Source organism: Octopus bimaculoides, chromosome 14, assembly GCF_001194135.2.
Source record: "Octopus bimaculoides isolate UCB-OBI-ISO-001 chromosome 14, ASM119413v2, whole genome shotgun sequence".
In the NCBI taxonomy this organism is placed as follows: domain Eukaryota; kingdom Metazoa; phylum Mollusca; class Cephalopoda; order Octopoda; family Octopodidae; genus Octopus; species Octopus bimaculoides.
The window spans coordinates 58,487,925-58,503,937 of NC_068994.1; the positions used below are offsets into that span (position 1 = coordinate 58,487,925).

The following is a 16,013-nucleotide window of genomic DNA, read 5'->3' on the forward strand; positions in this document are numbered from 1 at the left end:
GTGGTGGTGGCGGTGGCAGCAGTGGTGGTGGCGGTCACTGTACTTTTATTGTGTAACGAATGGTGGTGGGGGGGTTGCTATAAGTAGACTGTGTGCACTAACTGTCTACTTGAAAGACCCTTATAGATATGTGTATGTGTGGTTGTGCTGTGTGAGTGCATGTGTGTGTCTGTATGTGTGTGTGTGTGTGTGTCTTTATGTGTGCAGCTTTAACTCCTTATCTCACCTTAAAATGGTTTGTTATTGCATGTATGCATTTGTATGCCACGGTGCATATTTGTGTGTGTGTGTGTATGCATGTCTGTGTGTGTGTGTCAGTGAATGTGTGTGTGAATATTTAATTAACCCAGATATCCCAGCTCTCAACATCTCAGCAGTTTGCATCAATTATTCTAAACAACAAACTAATACACCTGACATTATAGAAAGACTGGAACTGGTTGGTCAGGTGGATGTACCCCCCCCCCACACACACACACACCTCCTCCCAAATGTTATGGGTGGGTGGGTGCAAGGTGCATTGACACTTGCTCTCACTAATACAGGATATTTGCTCTTTTCTGTGTTATTATCTTCTTATATCATCATTGTCGTCATCATTGTCATCGTCATCATCATCATCAGAATTACCATCAACATCATTAGAAATGTCTACTCAGTGGTTGCTTGGTTTGCTGCCAAATTCCCATCAAATGGAATTCAATGGAGCAGATTCATTTCTTTGGACAAAGTCTTTTCTGGAGGCAGTTTATTGTTTAAATGTCCACTTTTGGTGTTGGTGCCACATAATAAGCACCGATGAAGGTGCCACATAAATGGCACCTGTGCCAGTGCCATGTACAAAGCATCCAATATAGTCTGTAAAATGGTTGGCATCAGGAAAGATACACAGCCATAGGAACCATGCCAGAACAAACAATGGATCCAGATGTGGGCCTTGGTTTTATCAGTTCCTGTCAAGCTGTCCAACCCATGCCAGCATGGGAAATGGCCGGTAAATGATGATGATGTTTCTCTTTACTGACATAAGTCATGCATAACTTACGAAGGTCCTTCTTGTTGCCGACCTTCATTTGCTTCCAACACGAGTATCCCTGCCCCTTCAGAGAATGGGCAGCTGACCAGTTGGACATGTTTTGGTGGTAGCATTGTGTGTGTGTAGGCACAGGTGTGGCTGTGCGGTAAGAAGGTTGCTTCCCAGCCACATGGGTCTGGGTTCAGGGGCTGACCAAAGCCTTGTGAGTGGATTTGGTTAAGGAAACTGGAAAGAAGCTCATCATATGTGTGCGGGTGTATGTGTGTGTGTGTGTGTGTGTGTGTGTGTGTGTTGTCCGACACCACTTGTCAACCAGTGTTTATGTCCCCGTAACTTAGCAATTCAGCCAGAAGAGCGCAATAACATAAGTACCAAGCTTTTAAAAGAAAAATAAATACTGGAGTCCATTCATTCCATTAAAAAAGATATTCTTCCAGGCAGTGCTCCAGCATGGCGATAATCTATTGACTGAAGCAAGTAAAAACACACACACTCAAACTAAATTGAATAATTTTGTCTTCTTTGTGTATATAAATGGTTTCATAAAGAAGAGGATAATTGGTAAGATAGGGAAACCAATTCAAAGAACTTCTCTTCCAAAAATGGTTTAATTATCCAAATTTTCAAAGATTAATCATTCTGGAGTAAAGATTATTTGCCAACATAACATGGCAGTCCTGGTTTAGGACGAATGTTGCTGTAATTTAGCCCCAGGAGACATCATCTCCAGCTGGCTATACAACACGATCTGTTCGAAAATATAAGGACACAGATCTTGTATAGCCAGCTGGAGACGATGTCTCCTGGGGCTAAAATTATAGCAACATCCGTCCTAAACCAGGACTGCCATGTTATGTTGGCAAACAGTCTTTACTCCAAAGTACTCTGGCTGAATATCTCTCATGTGAGATTTAAAATTAGTAATTTTCTAATTAATCATTCTGTTTTCATGCTAATTTTTCCACTTTTCCGTTTCTTGTTCTTTCAGACAACTATGACATTGGTACCAACATAAAAACTCGAAAATCCTCTATAGGTTATGATTTGCCACCAAAAGTAAATCTGTACAGTGAAAATATCCTTCAAGAAGAAGAGACAACTGACAGTGTTGACCGTGGTTCCATAGCAGACCTTGGGAACATCAAACAGAATTGGGAGAACCGTTTATCGCAATCGAGTAAAGAAAGTATACCCTTTCTGAAGAAGTCAAACAAAGCGGTGAGACATTGGTCTGTGAAGTTGAACGACCCTTTAGGGAAACCGACTGTCAGCAAGAAGAATATTGTGCCAGATAGTTCTTACCACGACAACCCAAATATGAACTCCAATCTGGATCCTTCTGAAGAGGGTGAGAGTGCAATTGAACGTGAGATACGGCTGGCATTGGAGCGTGAAGAATCTCTGAAGCGAGAACAGGAACTTCGTCTCCTTCGACTTGAGAGGGAGAGGGAGACTTCACAGGAGAATGACTATGAGAACCAACGCAATGATTGCTTGACAGAACATTTCCAACCAACATATCTTGAAATGACAGAAGCTGACCGAGCTCATGAAATTACGAAACGAGAAAATGACCTCCAGTTAGAACCAGAACTGCCAAAGAATTATAATAGTTTTAGTCCTATTGCTATTACTAGAAATTATAACAACAGCTATGAAGGCCAAATGTTTGTAAGTGCGACTGAAAAAAGTGAAAAACTGGTTAGTAATATTTCTTTTATTATTTCTGTTACGATACACACCATTAACCCTTTTCTTACCATATTTCTGTTGAGACGCTTCTGTGTTTCTTTCAATTAATTTTGAATATAACAAAGAATTTAGTAAAATAAATTAGTTATCATTCAGCTTGTGTTAGGAACATAAATTGTGATTAAGGTTTGGTGGAAGATTTTAATTCAAAAACTTTTGAAAAGAAGACATTTGTACTACAGAGCCAGAACCGGTTTCAGCCGGTTCGGTATCGAAAGGCAGCAACAACAACCATTACAAAAGTTAAATGTTCTACTTTGTCCCTGATTACACCTTAAACCTTGCTGATATGAACTGCTCATCTTTTTAGGATCAGCAAATTAAATTACCAGTAATTAAATGAGAATAAGTACTAGGCTTACAAAGAATAAGTCCTGGGGTTAATTTGCTCAAGTAAAGGCGGTGCTCCAGCAAGGCCGCAGTCAAATGACTGAAACAAGTAAAAGAGTATCCAGGGTCGATAAATTAAGTACCAGTTGCGTACTGGAGTCGATCTAATCAACTGGCCCCCTCCCCCAAAATTTCCGGCTTTGTGCCTAGAGTAGAAAACAATTATCTCTCTATTTTCTCATCCTATCATTATAATAAATAAATATATATAACCCACGGTTTATATAGTTCCCTTGCAGTGGAGTATTAACTGTAATGTCCAACATTCCTTGTAAAGGTAACTAACCTGTACTTTCATAGGATTTTGCTATCCCTTAATGAGGTTTGTAACCTTTATTTATATATATATATATATATATATATATATATATATATATATATATGTATGTATGTATATATATATATATATATATATGTGTGCCATATAAAAAGCACCAAGTCCACTTTGCTGAGTGGTTGGTGTTAAGAAGGGCAGACAGTTGTAAAAATCCTGTCAAAACAGTCTCAGCAGTCTGCTGCAGGCTACTGCCTGGTCGGCTCCTGTCAAACCGTCCCACCCATGCCAGCATGGAAGGTGGACGTTAAACGATGATGATGATGATACACACACACACACACAAACACGCACGCACACAAACACACCTGCATATGTTTTTGTATTTAAAACGATTGCTATCTTAGGAAACCTTTGGTGCATAGCTACGGAGGAATGTGACTCTCGGCAATATGCCCTACCTACTTTATAGACCCTATCTACTTCGATTATTGAATCATCTGCTCCTTGGCCAGGTGAGGTGAGTGAGGTACAACTCCCTCCCCCACCCTCGCTCTCCTTTTTCAAGTGAAATTGTTAAAATATTTCCATTACTGATATAACATTACTTGCTGTTGTTGTTGTTTGATCTATTTTTGAACTTGGTGAGATTCCAGTTTTACCTGGTCAGGTAGAGAGAGAGAGAGAGGAGAAAAAAAACAAGTAAACACCCTTCACACTCTTCACCCTCTTATATATCTCTGGGTGTGTGGTGGGGGAGGCACTTACAAACCACTGTCACTTTGTGACTGACACTGTTGCCTTGTCACCAGAGCGCCACCACCACCAACACCACCACCACTTTTAACACCACCGTTACTACTATTACTGCTACTGCTACTACTACCACTACCTCTCAGTCACCACTACCACCACTACCACCACCAACACCATCACTACCACCACTGTAACTACTACATCTCTGCCATCACCATGACTGGAACTCCCTATCATCACTCACAACTATGCCTCCATCACTCATACAACCACCACTACTACTACTACTACTACCACTGACCGAGAAATAGCAGCCAGAATCCCCTTAAATCACATGCTTGCATCTTAGAAAAGACGGATGCAACTGACTGGCTAATGTTGTCTTGGATGTGATGTATCTGAGCTGTGAGCAGGATGGTTATGGTTGGAGCTCCTTTTATCATTGGTTTGTGTAATCATGGTAGGCTCCAGCTGGCCTAGGCTAAACAAGAACAACACCCATGTGGGTTTATCATCATTTAACATCCTATATATGTGCCATGCTGCTTGTTTCAGTCATTGGACTGTGGCCATGCTGGGGCATGGCATTGAAGCATTTAATCAAATAAATCAACCCCTGTATTTATTTCTCTGAATCTGGTATTTATTCCATCAGTCTCATTTGTAGAACTGCTAAGTTACAGAGATGTAAACAATTCAACACCAGTTGTCAAGTGGAGGGTGGGGAGCCAAGCACAGCATTATTTGATAGATATTTAGCTGCTGTTTCTAGCATGATGAACAACTACACAAAAGTACTCACATGTTGGAAGAATTTTCATGTCAGCTTAACTAATGTAGAGGGCAACAAGATTATTTTTACCAAAGTTCTCTGTAGCAAGAATTGTGAATTCCACAAGTAGTTGACCAAAGATTTTCTCTTTTACCAAAATTTTAGATTTGACCCACATTGATGTCAGGTAAAAAGCGCTGGTGCTGGGGCCACATAAAAGCACCCAGTACACTCTATAAAGTGTTTGGTGTTAGGAAGGACATCCAGCCATAGAAACTATACCAAAATAGACCATAGGAGCCTGGTGCAGCTCTCCAGCCCTGCCTGTTCCTGTCAAATTGTCCAACCCATGCCAGCATGGAAAATGGACATTATCCTACCGATAGCATTGTAAATGATTTTAGCAACAATGTCATGTTGCATGAGAAGATTGTACCTTGCAGGTATTTTTAGTAAGCAGCTGATAATGAGGCTATGGCGCTATCAGCGCTGGTATGGCACTATCGACATTTTCTATCACAACAGAGATGTCTGGAGGTCTCCATATCTCTTTTATTGATTGGGAAATGAGGAGCTATCTCTTGTTCCTGAATATCAAAGGCATATCCTTCTTGGTGAGCTCTAATGTATCTATCACAGATCCCTGAGTGAAGCTGCTTCTCCTATTAATGTTCCTGGTATTCTCTGGTTTACAGGATATCCAACTTTCTGCTGGTATGGTGAGTGTTTTTCTATTTACGTAGATAAATCCACTTACCATTGCGTCTTAGGCATGCTTGTATATTTTCTTGGTTTTATATTTTAGAATTTCTCACCAACAGAGCAAGATTTTAGTCTAGAGACAAAGCTTTTTCATTGGATTTGGAAAAAACTTTAAGTAGTCTTGTGTGTGTGTGTGCATTCATTAGCTATCCTAATTATGTTGTTGACTTTGTGGTCACAAACTTAGCCGAGTTAGTTACTGGTTTCTTTCTTCTGCTACAAATATTGCTTCAGTGTCGCAATCTGTGCTTCATATGTCATTTATACTTATTCAAGACCAAGGCTACGATTATGACAGTTTCATTACTCTTCCAGTAAGTTATGTTTTCCGAGGTCAACTTTGCCTTTCATCCTTTCAGGGTCAATAATTAAGTACCAGTTGCGTACTGGGGTCAGTCTAATCAACTGGCCCCCACTCTCCAAATATTTCAGGCCTTGTGCCTAGAGCAGAAAAGAATAAGTTTCCATAATTAGATATACTCATCATAACTCCACAGGTTATAGTTTCACAGCAAAATTAATTATATATTAATTAAACATTTTGTATATGATTTCCATATACATCATCATCATCATCATCATCATGAATTAATGTCCATTTTCGATGCTGTCATGGGTTTGGATGGGTTCACTGGAGCCAGCACCAGGGGTCTCAATGTCTGCCTTGGCATGGTTTCTATGGCTGGAGGCCTTTCCTAATGCCAACCACTTTACAGAGTGCTTCACTGGGTGCTTTTCATATGGCACTGATGCTTTTTGCATGGCACCAGCACCAGTGGGGTTGCCAAGTAACTTGTAAGACAAGGAGCCCCTTGGCTGAGAGAGGGAGAGTGGAACTGAGGGAGGGGGCTTTGTGTCAGTTGAGGGATTAAACTATAATAGAGGGACAGACTTGGTTATCTTACTATAAAGGAGACACTTGGCTAACCCCCCAACCTCGACCCCATAGGAAAAGAAAGGAGAAGAAAGAGAAATAGAGTTAGGCAGAAAGACAAAGGGACAGAGAATGAGAGAGAGAAATCGATGGTGGTGGTGGTGGTGGTGGTGGTGGTGATGAATCAGGACCTACCCATAGAGTATAATGGAGATGAATATAAGTGGTACAGAAGGGATAGAAGGGGATGTTTGATAAAAGTATGAGGGGAGATGTTTAGAGATGGAGAAGAGGTGGCTGTAGCAAGTGATGCTGAGAGAAATTATAAGGGCTGACGCTGTCTTTGCAATTTGTTATTATAATTGTGTGTGTGTGTGTGTGTGCGTATGTGTGTGCAAAATGTATAAGTTAAAGTGTGTGTTTGTGCATTTATGTGTAACGTGGATACATGAGCCTTGATTTGTGTTTTTCTCTTTGATTCTAGACCCCAATGGAATACGGAGAAACTGTGGTCCAGACAGAAATACGTTTGCAGAAAGAAAAAGAAAAACGTTTTGCCAGAAGATCCAGCAACTACAACGACAACAACAAAACTGACAGCAATGACAACAACAACAACAACAACAACCACACAGCTAAGACTGATTCCACTAACTTTGACTCTGTAGACAGTTCCACCTCGAGCTCTGACAAACCTGTGAATGAACCACCAAAAGAAAAACTTGGTTCTCCTTTACGAATCCCTCCTACGAGCAAAATCGCTCAAGAACTCCAAGAAATCAGACAACGGGAGGCGGAACTGAAACGCATGCGACAAAATTTGATTGAAAGGAAAATGGCAAATGAAGAACCAACAGAGAATGTTGTCAATGAGTGTACAGTGGAAGACAAAGTTACTGAGGCTTCATCAGTGTCATGTGAAAGTGATAAGGTCAATGGTAATGTTGAGAGCAGCACAGAAGAAGCAGCAGCAGCAGCAGCAGCAGCAGCAGCAGCAGCAGCAACAGTAAATCCATTTGAGACACCAATTGAAAGAGAAATCCGTCTGGCACAGGAACGAGAAATGCAGTTCAAACTTGATAAGGGAGTCCCTGTTGAGAAAAAGCCATCTGTTGCGGTGAGCATAGATAAAAAGAGCCAGGTATCAGTGAAACCAAAATTTTCATTGAAGAACAACACTGAAAAAGGCGTCACAATGAAGAAAATTGCTTCAAGCCGTCTTCAGGAGGAAATAAAGAAGGAGGTCAAACGAGAAGTGAGTTTGCGAGACAGTGGGAGAATAAGCACAACTTCAGTGGAGCGAATGGGGGAACAGAAAAAATACAGAGAGGTATCCCCCGTCACTCCCAAACGAAACTTCACAACTGTTAGAAAGTCATCTGTAGCTTCAGTAGAAAGTGTCCCAGGAGATGCAGATTGTGTTGATGGTCCCAGCACAGTAGCAACATCGGTGGAGCCACAAAAATCTACTGGCCCTAATTTTAAAATTCAGAAGCCAAAGGTGTCAACTACATTTTCATACCGAGAAGTTAAGAGCAATGCCGGCAGCCTTATTGAACAGGAATTACGAGAAATGAAAGAAAGGGAAGATGAATTAAAGTAAGTTGGCTCTAATATTCCTTTCCTATACACACACACACACACACACATACTTTATTATTAAAGCTGCAAAAACATTACAAAGATATCTTTGGAGAGTAAAGATGGGGAGAAAAGTTATTCAGACAATGGAAATGCTTATGGTTAGAGACCAATATGACTGACTTGCTATTTGAGAGGTTGGTGAGTTATGTGATGTACAAGATTATCTTTGGAGTAAAGATTGTTTGCCAACATAACATAGCAGTCCTGGTTTAGGATGAATGTTGCTATAATTTAGCCCCTGGAGACATCATCTCCAGCTGGCTATATGACACGATCTGTGTCCTTATAATTTCAAACAAGCACCCCCACTCAGCTCAAAACAATGTCTCCTGGGGCTAAATTACAGCAACATTCGTCCTAAACCAGGACTGCCATGTTATGTTGGCAAACAATCTTTACTCCAAAGTACTCTGGCTGAATATCTCTCGTTGTGAGATTTAAAAATAGTAATTTTCAAGAATATCTTTGTTCTCTTTCTCAAATGAAAGCCTTGCAGATGTTACCATGTTTTCAGTTCAACCAACTTGGGAATAGTATTTTGAGTGTGTGATGGATGTGAAAGAATGACACCCAAAATGATATTTTGAGCCAAACCATCATTTTGGGCTTCAGAGCTGGAACATATTTGCTACCAAAAATAGTGATTTTTAGTGTAATTATGGGGATAGAGATGTCTATAATTGTTAGGACCTCTACCATTATAGTGTTTCCTTTTTCTTTGCCATCTTATAGTTACTTTCTCTTTCTCTGTTCTTCAGAAATCGGCACAAAAGTTCCATTCCACAAGTTTCTACCACCATCACTGAACATAATGATGAAGAAGAATAAATGAGGACATTGAATGTTTCAAGAGGAATGATGAAACTCTATGATCTGCTGTGGAACATTGGTTCACAGAAACGGAGAGTCAAGGAAAGACACATACTTCACTTATGTAGACTGCATATTCACTTATATACACCTACACATGTACATCCTATATGTCTAGCAAGAATCTGGCCATGTTGTAAAGAAGATGAACACACACACACACACACACACACACACACACACACATACAGTATATGTGCATATATGTACAGAGTATTCTTAAGTTCCTTTACCATTAATAAACCAGCTAAGAACTGAGGTGAGTTGAGTTTAATAAAACATTTGTCTCCCATCCTCTCTACCCCCTTACTTCCCTTCACCACAGCCTTCAACCAACTCCCTAATGCATTCATTTGCACACCTGACCCCAGACCCCGGTGACTGCTGTGTCTCAGGAATACCAGAATAGCTGGCCTACTCCCCTGCACTTCATGTTGCTAGCTGTACAGACCACTCCTACGTTTGTATTAGGTTTGCTTACACAGTTACACAGAATTAGCTTTATATTTTGTTGCTTTTAAATACGGAATATTCTCCCATTTTTTTTATGATAACATTTTTCTGAAATATATGATATGAAATATATGATATGAAATATATGATATGAAACAAAGATATTTCCAATATATAGATATTCTATAATAGTAAAAAAAATAATTCAAAAGATCACTACACACGTTTCAATAGCATGGTTTACTCCAAAATATAAAGTCTGTAACATTACATATTAGTTAACTTCCTGTGAATTTGTATAAAAACACCATTTCATCAGGTTATGTTGTACCGAAGATGTTGGCATTATACGAGTATGAATTTCAAAGGATATTCATAAGAAAATTGCAAAGATAATATCAAAAATCTAGAATAACAAAATTCTAAGACAAATTACACGTCATTTAAATTCTTCAGGTCCTTCTGAATCACTCTTCATATGTGTAACACACACACACAATATATATATATAAAGAAGTTAGCAAATTGTTAATCAGAAGACTCCACACTTTTTTTTTTTCTGCACATCAAAGGCATAGGAAGAATGTCTTCAGCCACAGCCGAGCATTACAAGATTCAAATTACTTCAGTTCTTCTAATTCACACAACATTATGCATATCAACACACTCCTACACATGCGCATGCATGTATGTGTATGTGTGTGCCACATACACACACAGAAAGACAGCTAATAGTAAGAATGGGGAGGAACTTTGCAGGGATTCTCTCTGCTGCTGCTGCTGCTGCTGGGTGATGATAATTACAATCATGATGATGATGGTGATGTAATGTGACACTGAAACCGACCTAGGTATTTGGTGGAACTATTTCTTCATATTTCTGAATCTCAGCTCAACACAACTGTAAGGGGTCGGTTTGTTGCAAGGCATTCCAAATAACCAGTGCCATTTGCCTCCAACCTACCCTACTACCCTTCCACCTCTATCCTACCACCTGTATTATGGGTAAATCTTCCTGCCAATGTGATAGAAAAATAGTTTTAAAAGTGCTTTCGTGAATGGAACTGATGCTAAAGAAATTTGTAATTATGTTTATGCTTTCTAACAGACATATGTGAGTGTGTGTGTGTGTGTGTGTGTGTCTCCATTGCTGATGGTGGTAGTGACGATGATGATGAAGCACAACATATACAATGCTGTACTCTGTACTCTAATATAAACCATTTAGTCAATGGTGTATAGTGTACTTTGATGGCAAAATATATATACTAGGCTTGTATGTGATGCTGTAGTATTATACGATACATAGTACTGTACTGTACTCTGATGTAAGTCTTATTGGTTTTGGTGGCCAAAGCAAAAACAGAACATGGCAATAGTTTTATTGGATTCAAAGTAAGAATGGTGATTTTTCCCTTTCATCATTCTGGAATTAATGAAATAACTTCCAGTCACCTTCTAGGGACCAATTTACTCTGTCATCCCCTTTCTTTTTAAGCTTGTACCTTCGTGATGGTATCATCACCATCATCATCACCATCATCATCACCATCATCATCACCATCATCACCATCATCATCATGCACTTAAGTGACCCAGTTTTGTTCCTGTTTTTAACAATTATGGTCAAAGCAGAAATGTCACCAACATAATCTTCTTTATATAAATCTAAAATTTCTGCTTTGCCAAAAACTAAATATATATTCTTCTAATATCATCTACTATTAGAATTAAAAACAATATGCCCAATATTATGATTATTATTATTATCATTATTATTATTATTATTATTATTATTATTATTATTATTATTATTATTATTATTATTATTTACATTGTTGTTGCCTTGTTTTATATGAGCCGTTCCAAGTTCTTGCCCAGACCTGAAATAATTACAAGTTGGACTTTTTACTATTGGTGTTATTTATGATTAGCAACGATATATTCTTGGAAGGTGACAAGCTAGCAGAACGGTTAACACAATGCTTTGTGGCGTTTCATCCACCTTTACATTCTGAGTTCAAATCCTACCAAGGTGGACTTTGCCTTTCATCCTTTTGGGTCAATAAAATAATTACCAGTTGAGCACTGGAGTCTGCGTAAATGACTTAGCTCTGCTCTGAAATTGCTGGCCTTGTGCCAAACCTGGAAGCCATTATTACATTCTATTATTTCAAAGAATTCGTGTTTCATCCAATTTGATTATACTTCCTATCAAACCACAGCTCATGGTCTGGATGAGGAGTATCTTGTACCAAAAGAGATTCATCTGCTCTTCCTATCTGTTCTTACAATGTACTCAAGACCTTTTCCATAATTCTTGATGAATCTAGTAGACATGCTTTCTCCACTACACTTATTTCCAGCTTGAGATAAAAGTTTTCAAGATTTGGTCCTTAGATTTTTTACTCCTTATTGTAATCCTTTCTTGTTTTGTGTTTTTGTAAAGCACTAAAAGAAGCGTCTTTCCTTCAAACTTTTATTTCCTCTTTTCCACATTTTTGCATTTTCTCTTTTTCTGTTCTGCACATTCTGTAAATAGTCCTGGAATAGTCGTGCAGGTGGGGAAGGGATATCTATTAAATTAACTGGGTGCCTCTCCCAGAATATCTAGCTTTGTGCTCCTCCATCATTTGAGAGCTGGAAAACCTGCTTTGTAGTATTTGTTTCAGCTCATTCTTTGTTCAAATCCTGTGGAGGTCAATTTTGCTGCTCATTCCTCTGGGAGGGTCAATAGAATCAAATTACAAGGTTCATGGACCCAGCTGATCCCACCCCTCAATGTTGCTGGTTTTGTGCCTAAATCAGAAAATCTTTATCATCATCATCATCATCATCATCATCATCATCATCATCATCATCATCATCATCACCATCAAGGCAGAAAGCTGGCAGAATTATTATCATTTGTCTTTACGTTCTGGTTTCAAATTCTGCAGAGGTCAACTTAGCCTTTCACCTTTCCAAGATTCATACAATAAGTACCAGTCAAATACTGGGGTCAATGTAACTGAGTTAACCTTTCCTCCAAAACTACTGGCTTTGTACCAAAATTTGAAACCATTATTATCATCATCATCATCATCATCATCAATCATCATCAGGGCTGTGGATTGCCAGAATCGGTAGAGCATCAGAGCAAATACTTTGCAGTATTTCCTGTAGCTCAGTTTGAGTTCAAACCCCACTAATGTCACATTTGCCTTTCATTAACTTTTGGGGCCAATAGAATAAAGTACCAGTTAAATACTGGAGTTGGTGGTATTTACTAAACCCCTCCCCTAAAAAATTGCTAACCTTGTGCCTTAGAAATTATTATTATTATTGGAAGTTACCATTCTTTAGAAGTAGAAAGAATAACTGATTTCAGCTCTGGCCTGGAAATATTCCACATTATTTAACATTACAACTGCTCCTGGGAAAGGCATGAACTTCACAATACATATTTCTCCACTTTTAGTAGAAGAATATGTCACAAGTCACACTATGTCACATGTCACACCATGTCACACCATTAGTGGTTTAAAGAATCAATATGAAAAAATTTTAATTGTACAAAATTTTTTATTGTTTTTATTATTTTAGCTGGCAGAATCGTTAGCTGGCAGAATCGTTAGCTGACAGAACCATTAGCTGGCAGAATCGTTAGCTGGCAGGAATCGTTTGCTGACAGAATCGTTAGCTGGCAGAATCGTTAGCACGCCGAACAAAATACTTAGTGGCATTTTTTCTCGGGTTATGTTCTGAGTTCAAATTCTGCTGTGATTGACTTTACCTTTCATCCTTTTGGAGTCGATAAAATAAGTACCTGTTGAGAACAGGGGTCAGTGTAAATGACTAGCCCTATCCCAACAAATTTTAGGAGCATTATTATTATTATTATTATTATTATTATTATTATTATTATTATTATTATTATTATTGTTGTTATGAAGGGGGTGAGTTGGCAGAATCGTTAAGATGCTGGATGAAATGCTTAGCAGTATTTCACCTGTTGCTATGTTCTGAGTTCAATTTCTGCCAAGGTCGACTTTGCCTTTCATCCTTTCAGGGTTCATAAATTAAGTACCAGTGAAATTCTGGGGTCGATGTAATCAACTAGTCCCCTCCCGCAAAATTTCAGTCCTTCTGCCATTAATAGAAAGGATTATTATTATTATTATCATTATTATTAGTATTATTGTTATTGTTGTTGTTGTTGTTGAAAGCAGTCAATGGCATATACAGAAGAACACCAGGCAGAATGCCTGGTATCTAGTTTCGTCCCCTTACGTTTTTAGTTCAGATTCTACTGAGGTACACTTTTACTTTTTGGTCTTCTAAGGTTGATAAAATAAGTACCAGTCATACACTGGGGGACGATTAAATCATCCGTGTTCTTTACACATACACAAATATCTGTGGCCTTATGCATATATTAGAAATTATTATTATTATTTAAGGCATCAAGCTGCCAGAGTCGTTAGCACGCCGGGTGAAATGCTTAGCGGTATTTCGTCTGCTGCTAGGTTCTGAGTTCAAATTCTGCTGGGGTCAACTTTGCCTTTCATCCTTTTGGAGGTCAATGAAATAAAAGTACCAGACAAGACCGATCTAATCAACTAACTCAACTAACTCAACTAATCCCTCCCCAACTACTGGTCTTCGGCCAAAATTTGAAACACTCCATTATTATTATTATTATTATTGTTGTTGTTGTTGTTGTCGTCATCGTCATCATCATTATTGATAATAATATAAAGAAATAAATAACTGCTATCACTGCAACAACTATTCTTATTACTACTACTACTAGTACTACTACTACTACTACTGCTACTACTACTACTACTACTATAGACAATTGTAGTTATCTACTGAAAATTGTAAAATATTAATAAAAATATTTAATAAGGTGGTTTCTGTTGTTGTTGTTGTTGTTGTTGTTGTTGTTGTCTTTCCTGGCATCAAAGAGAAAAAGAAGAGGAAGAAATCAAAGAATGCTGTAAAGAGATCAAAGAATGGTGAGTGGTGTGAGTAGGAGACAACAAGGTAACTGTTTCAGATGAACCAAAGGAAAAAGGGAGAAACAAGCAAGACAGAGTGGTTAGCAGGGATGGCGCTAGGTACTGGCAACTCGGGCAGTCACCCGGGGTGCCATGTGCTAGGAGGGCATGACAAAAACAAGGTAATTTCAATGACCGTCAACGTCTATACACCGAAGTTCAGCTTGCCTGGGGTCCAGCTTGCCTGGGGTCCAGCTTGCTTGGGTCCAGCTTGCCTGGAATCCACCTTGCCTGAGGTACAGCTTACCTGGGATCCATCTTACCTGGGGTCCAGCTTGCCTGGGGTCCAGCTTGCCTGGAGACTAGCTTGCCTCAGGTCAATTTTGCCTGGAGTCCAGCTTGCCTGGGGTTCAGCTTGCCTGGGTCCAGCTACTAGAAATGCATAAAAATATCATGATCCTTATTCCACCCATCACCACAAAAATATAACTATTATACAATATTCACAAAAATATGGCAAAATATAATCTTAAAAATGGACAAATCAAAAAAGGAAAATAATTAAGGAAAGGAGGCTTAATATACTCTTTACTAAATAACTTGATTGCATTTGATGAAGGCTAAGGAAGCCCCATTAGTCCTACTTTATTTGGTAGCTGGCCCTTATGCAATTTCAGGGTCTATAATCCCTGCTGGAGTATGTAATGAAAGAACTGCTATCCCTAACTGGCTGAAACACATCACATGAACTGACCAATGGAGGTCTAAATCTTCTCACCCAGAAGCCATCGGAGCCCATAAAACTTTCTATAATGTGCACCCAAATCAATTTGCTATATATAGAAAATATGAAACTTGCAGAAGCCTGTCCTGTCTATAAATATTTATGTGTTTTGTTAAGTTTACAATAGTTTGAAAACCTTTGTTATGTGTGTCTTTATGTATCAGACCTAAAGAATTTCTCAAACAAATACCAATAAAAAAGAAAAACTGAATGTGCAAGTCTTGTGGTGCTGTTATGTGTAAATAACCCTGGTCTCTTACAACAGATACTCAGAGTATTCTGATCCTAATAGATGATACATACACACATACATATATACGCACATACATACATACATACATACATACATATGCGTGTGTGTGTATTCAAGAGCCTCTGTGTCTGTGTATGTGTGTGAATTCTTATTCTGTTTCTCTTTTGCTTCCCCCTCCCACATAACAGCACCAAAAGACTTTCACATTCTGCTTTTTTTTTTTATTTGTATTTGTTTGAGAAATTCTTTAGGTCTGATACATAAAGACACACATAACAAAGCGTTTTCAAACTATTGTAAACTTAACAAAACCCATAAATATTTATAGATAGGACAGGCTTCTGCAAGATTCATATTTTATATATATATATATATATATACACACACACACACACACACACACACACA

The 16,013-nt window shown here is 38.6% G+C and overlaps 1 protein-coding gene across 1 annotated transcript in view; it reads left to right on the top strand.

Annotated features, from left to right (window-relative positions):
* LOC106868599 (myb-like protein X) overlaps nt 1-14,480 on the top strand; it is an 83,991-nt gene extending 69,511 nt beyond the window's left edge. The window contains exons 2-4 of the mRNA XM_014913935.2: nt 2,025-2,737; nt 7,101-8,215; nt 9,019-14,480. Of these exons, the coding sequence (XP_014769421.1) occupies nt 2,025-2,737; nt 7,101-8,215; nt 9,019-9,088 (1,898 nt within the window). The 3' untranslated portion in view covers nt 9,089-14,480. The remainder of the gene's footprint in view (nt 1-2,024; nt 2,738-7,100; nt 8,216-9,018) is intronic.
* The last annotated feature ends 1,533 nt before the right edge of the window (nt 14,481-16,013 follow it).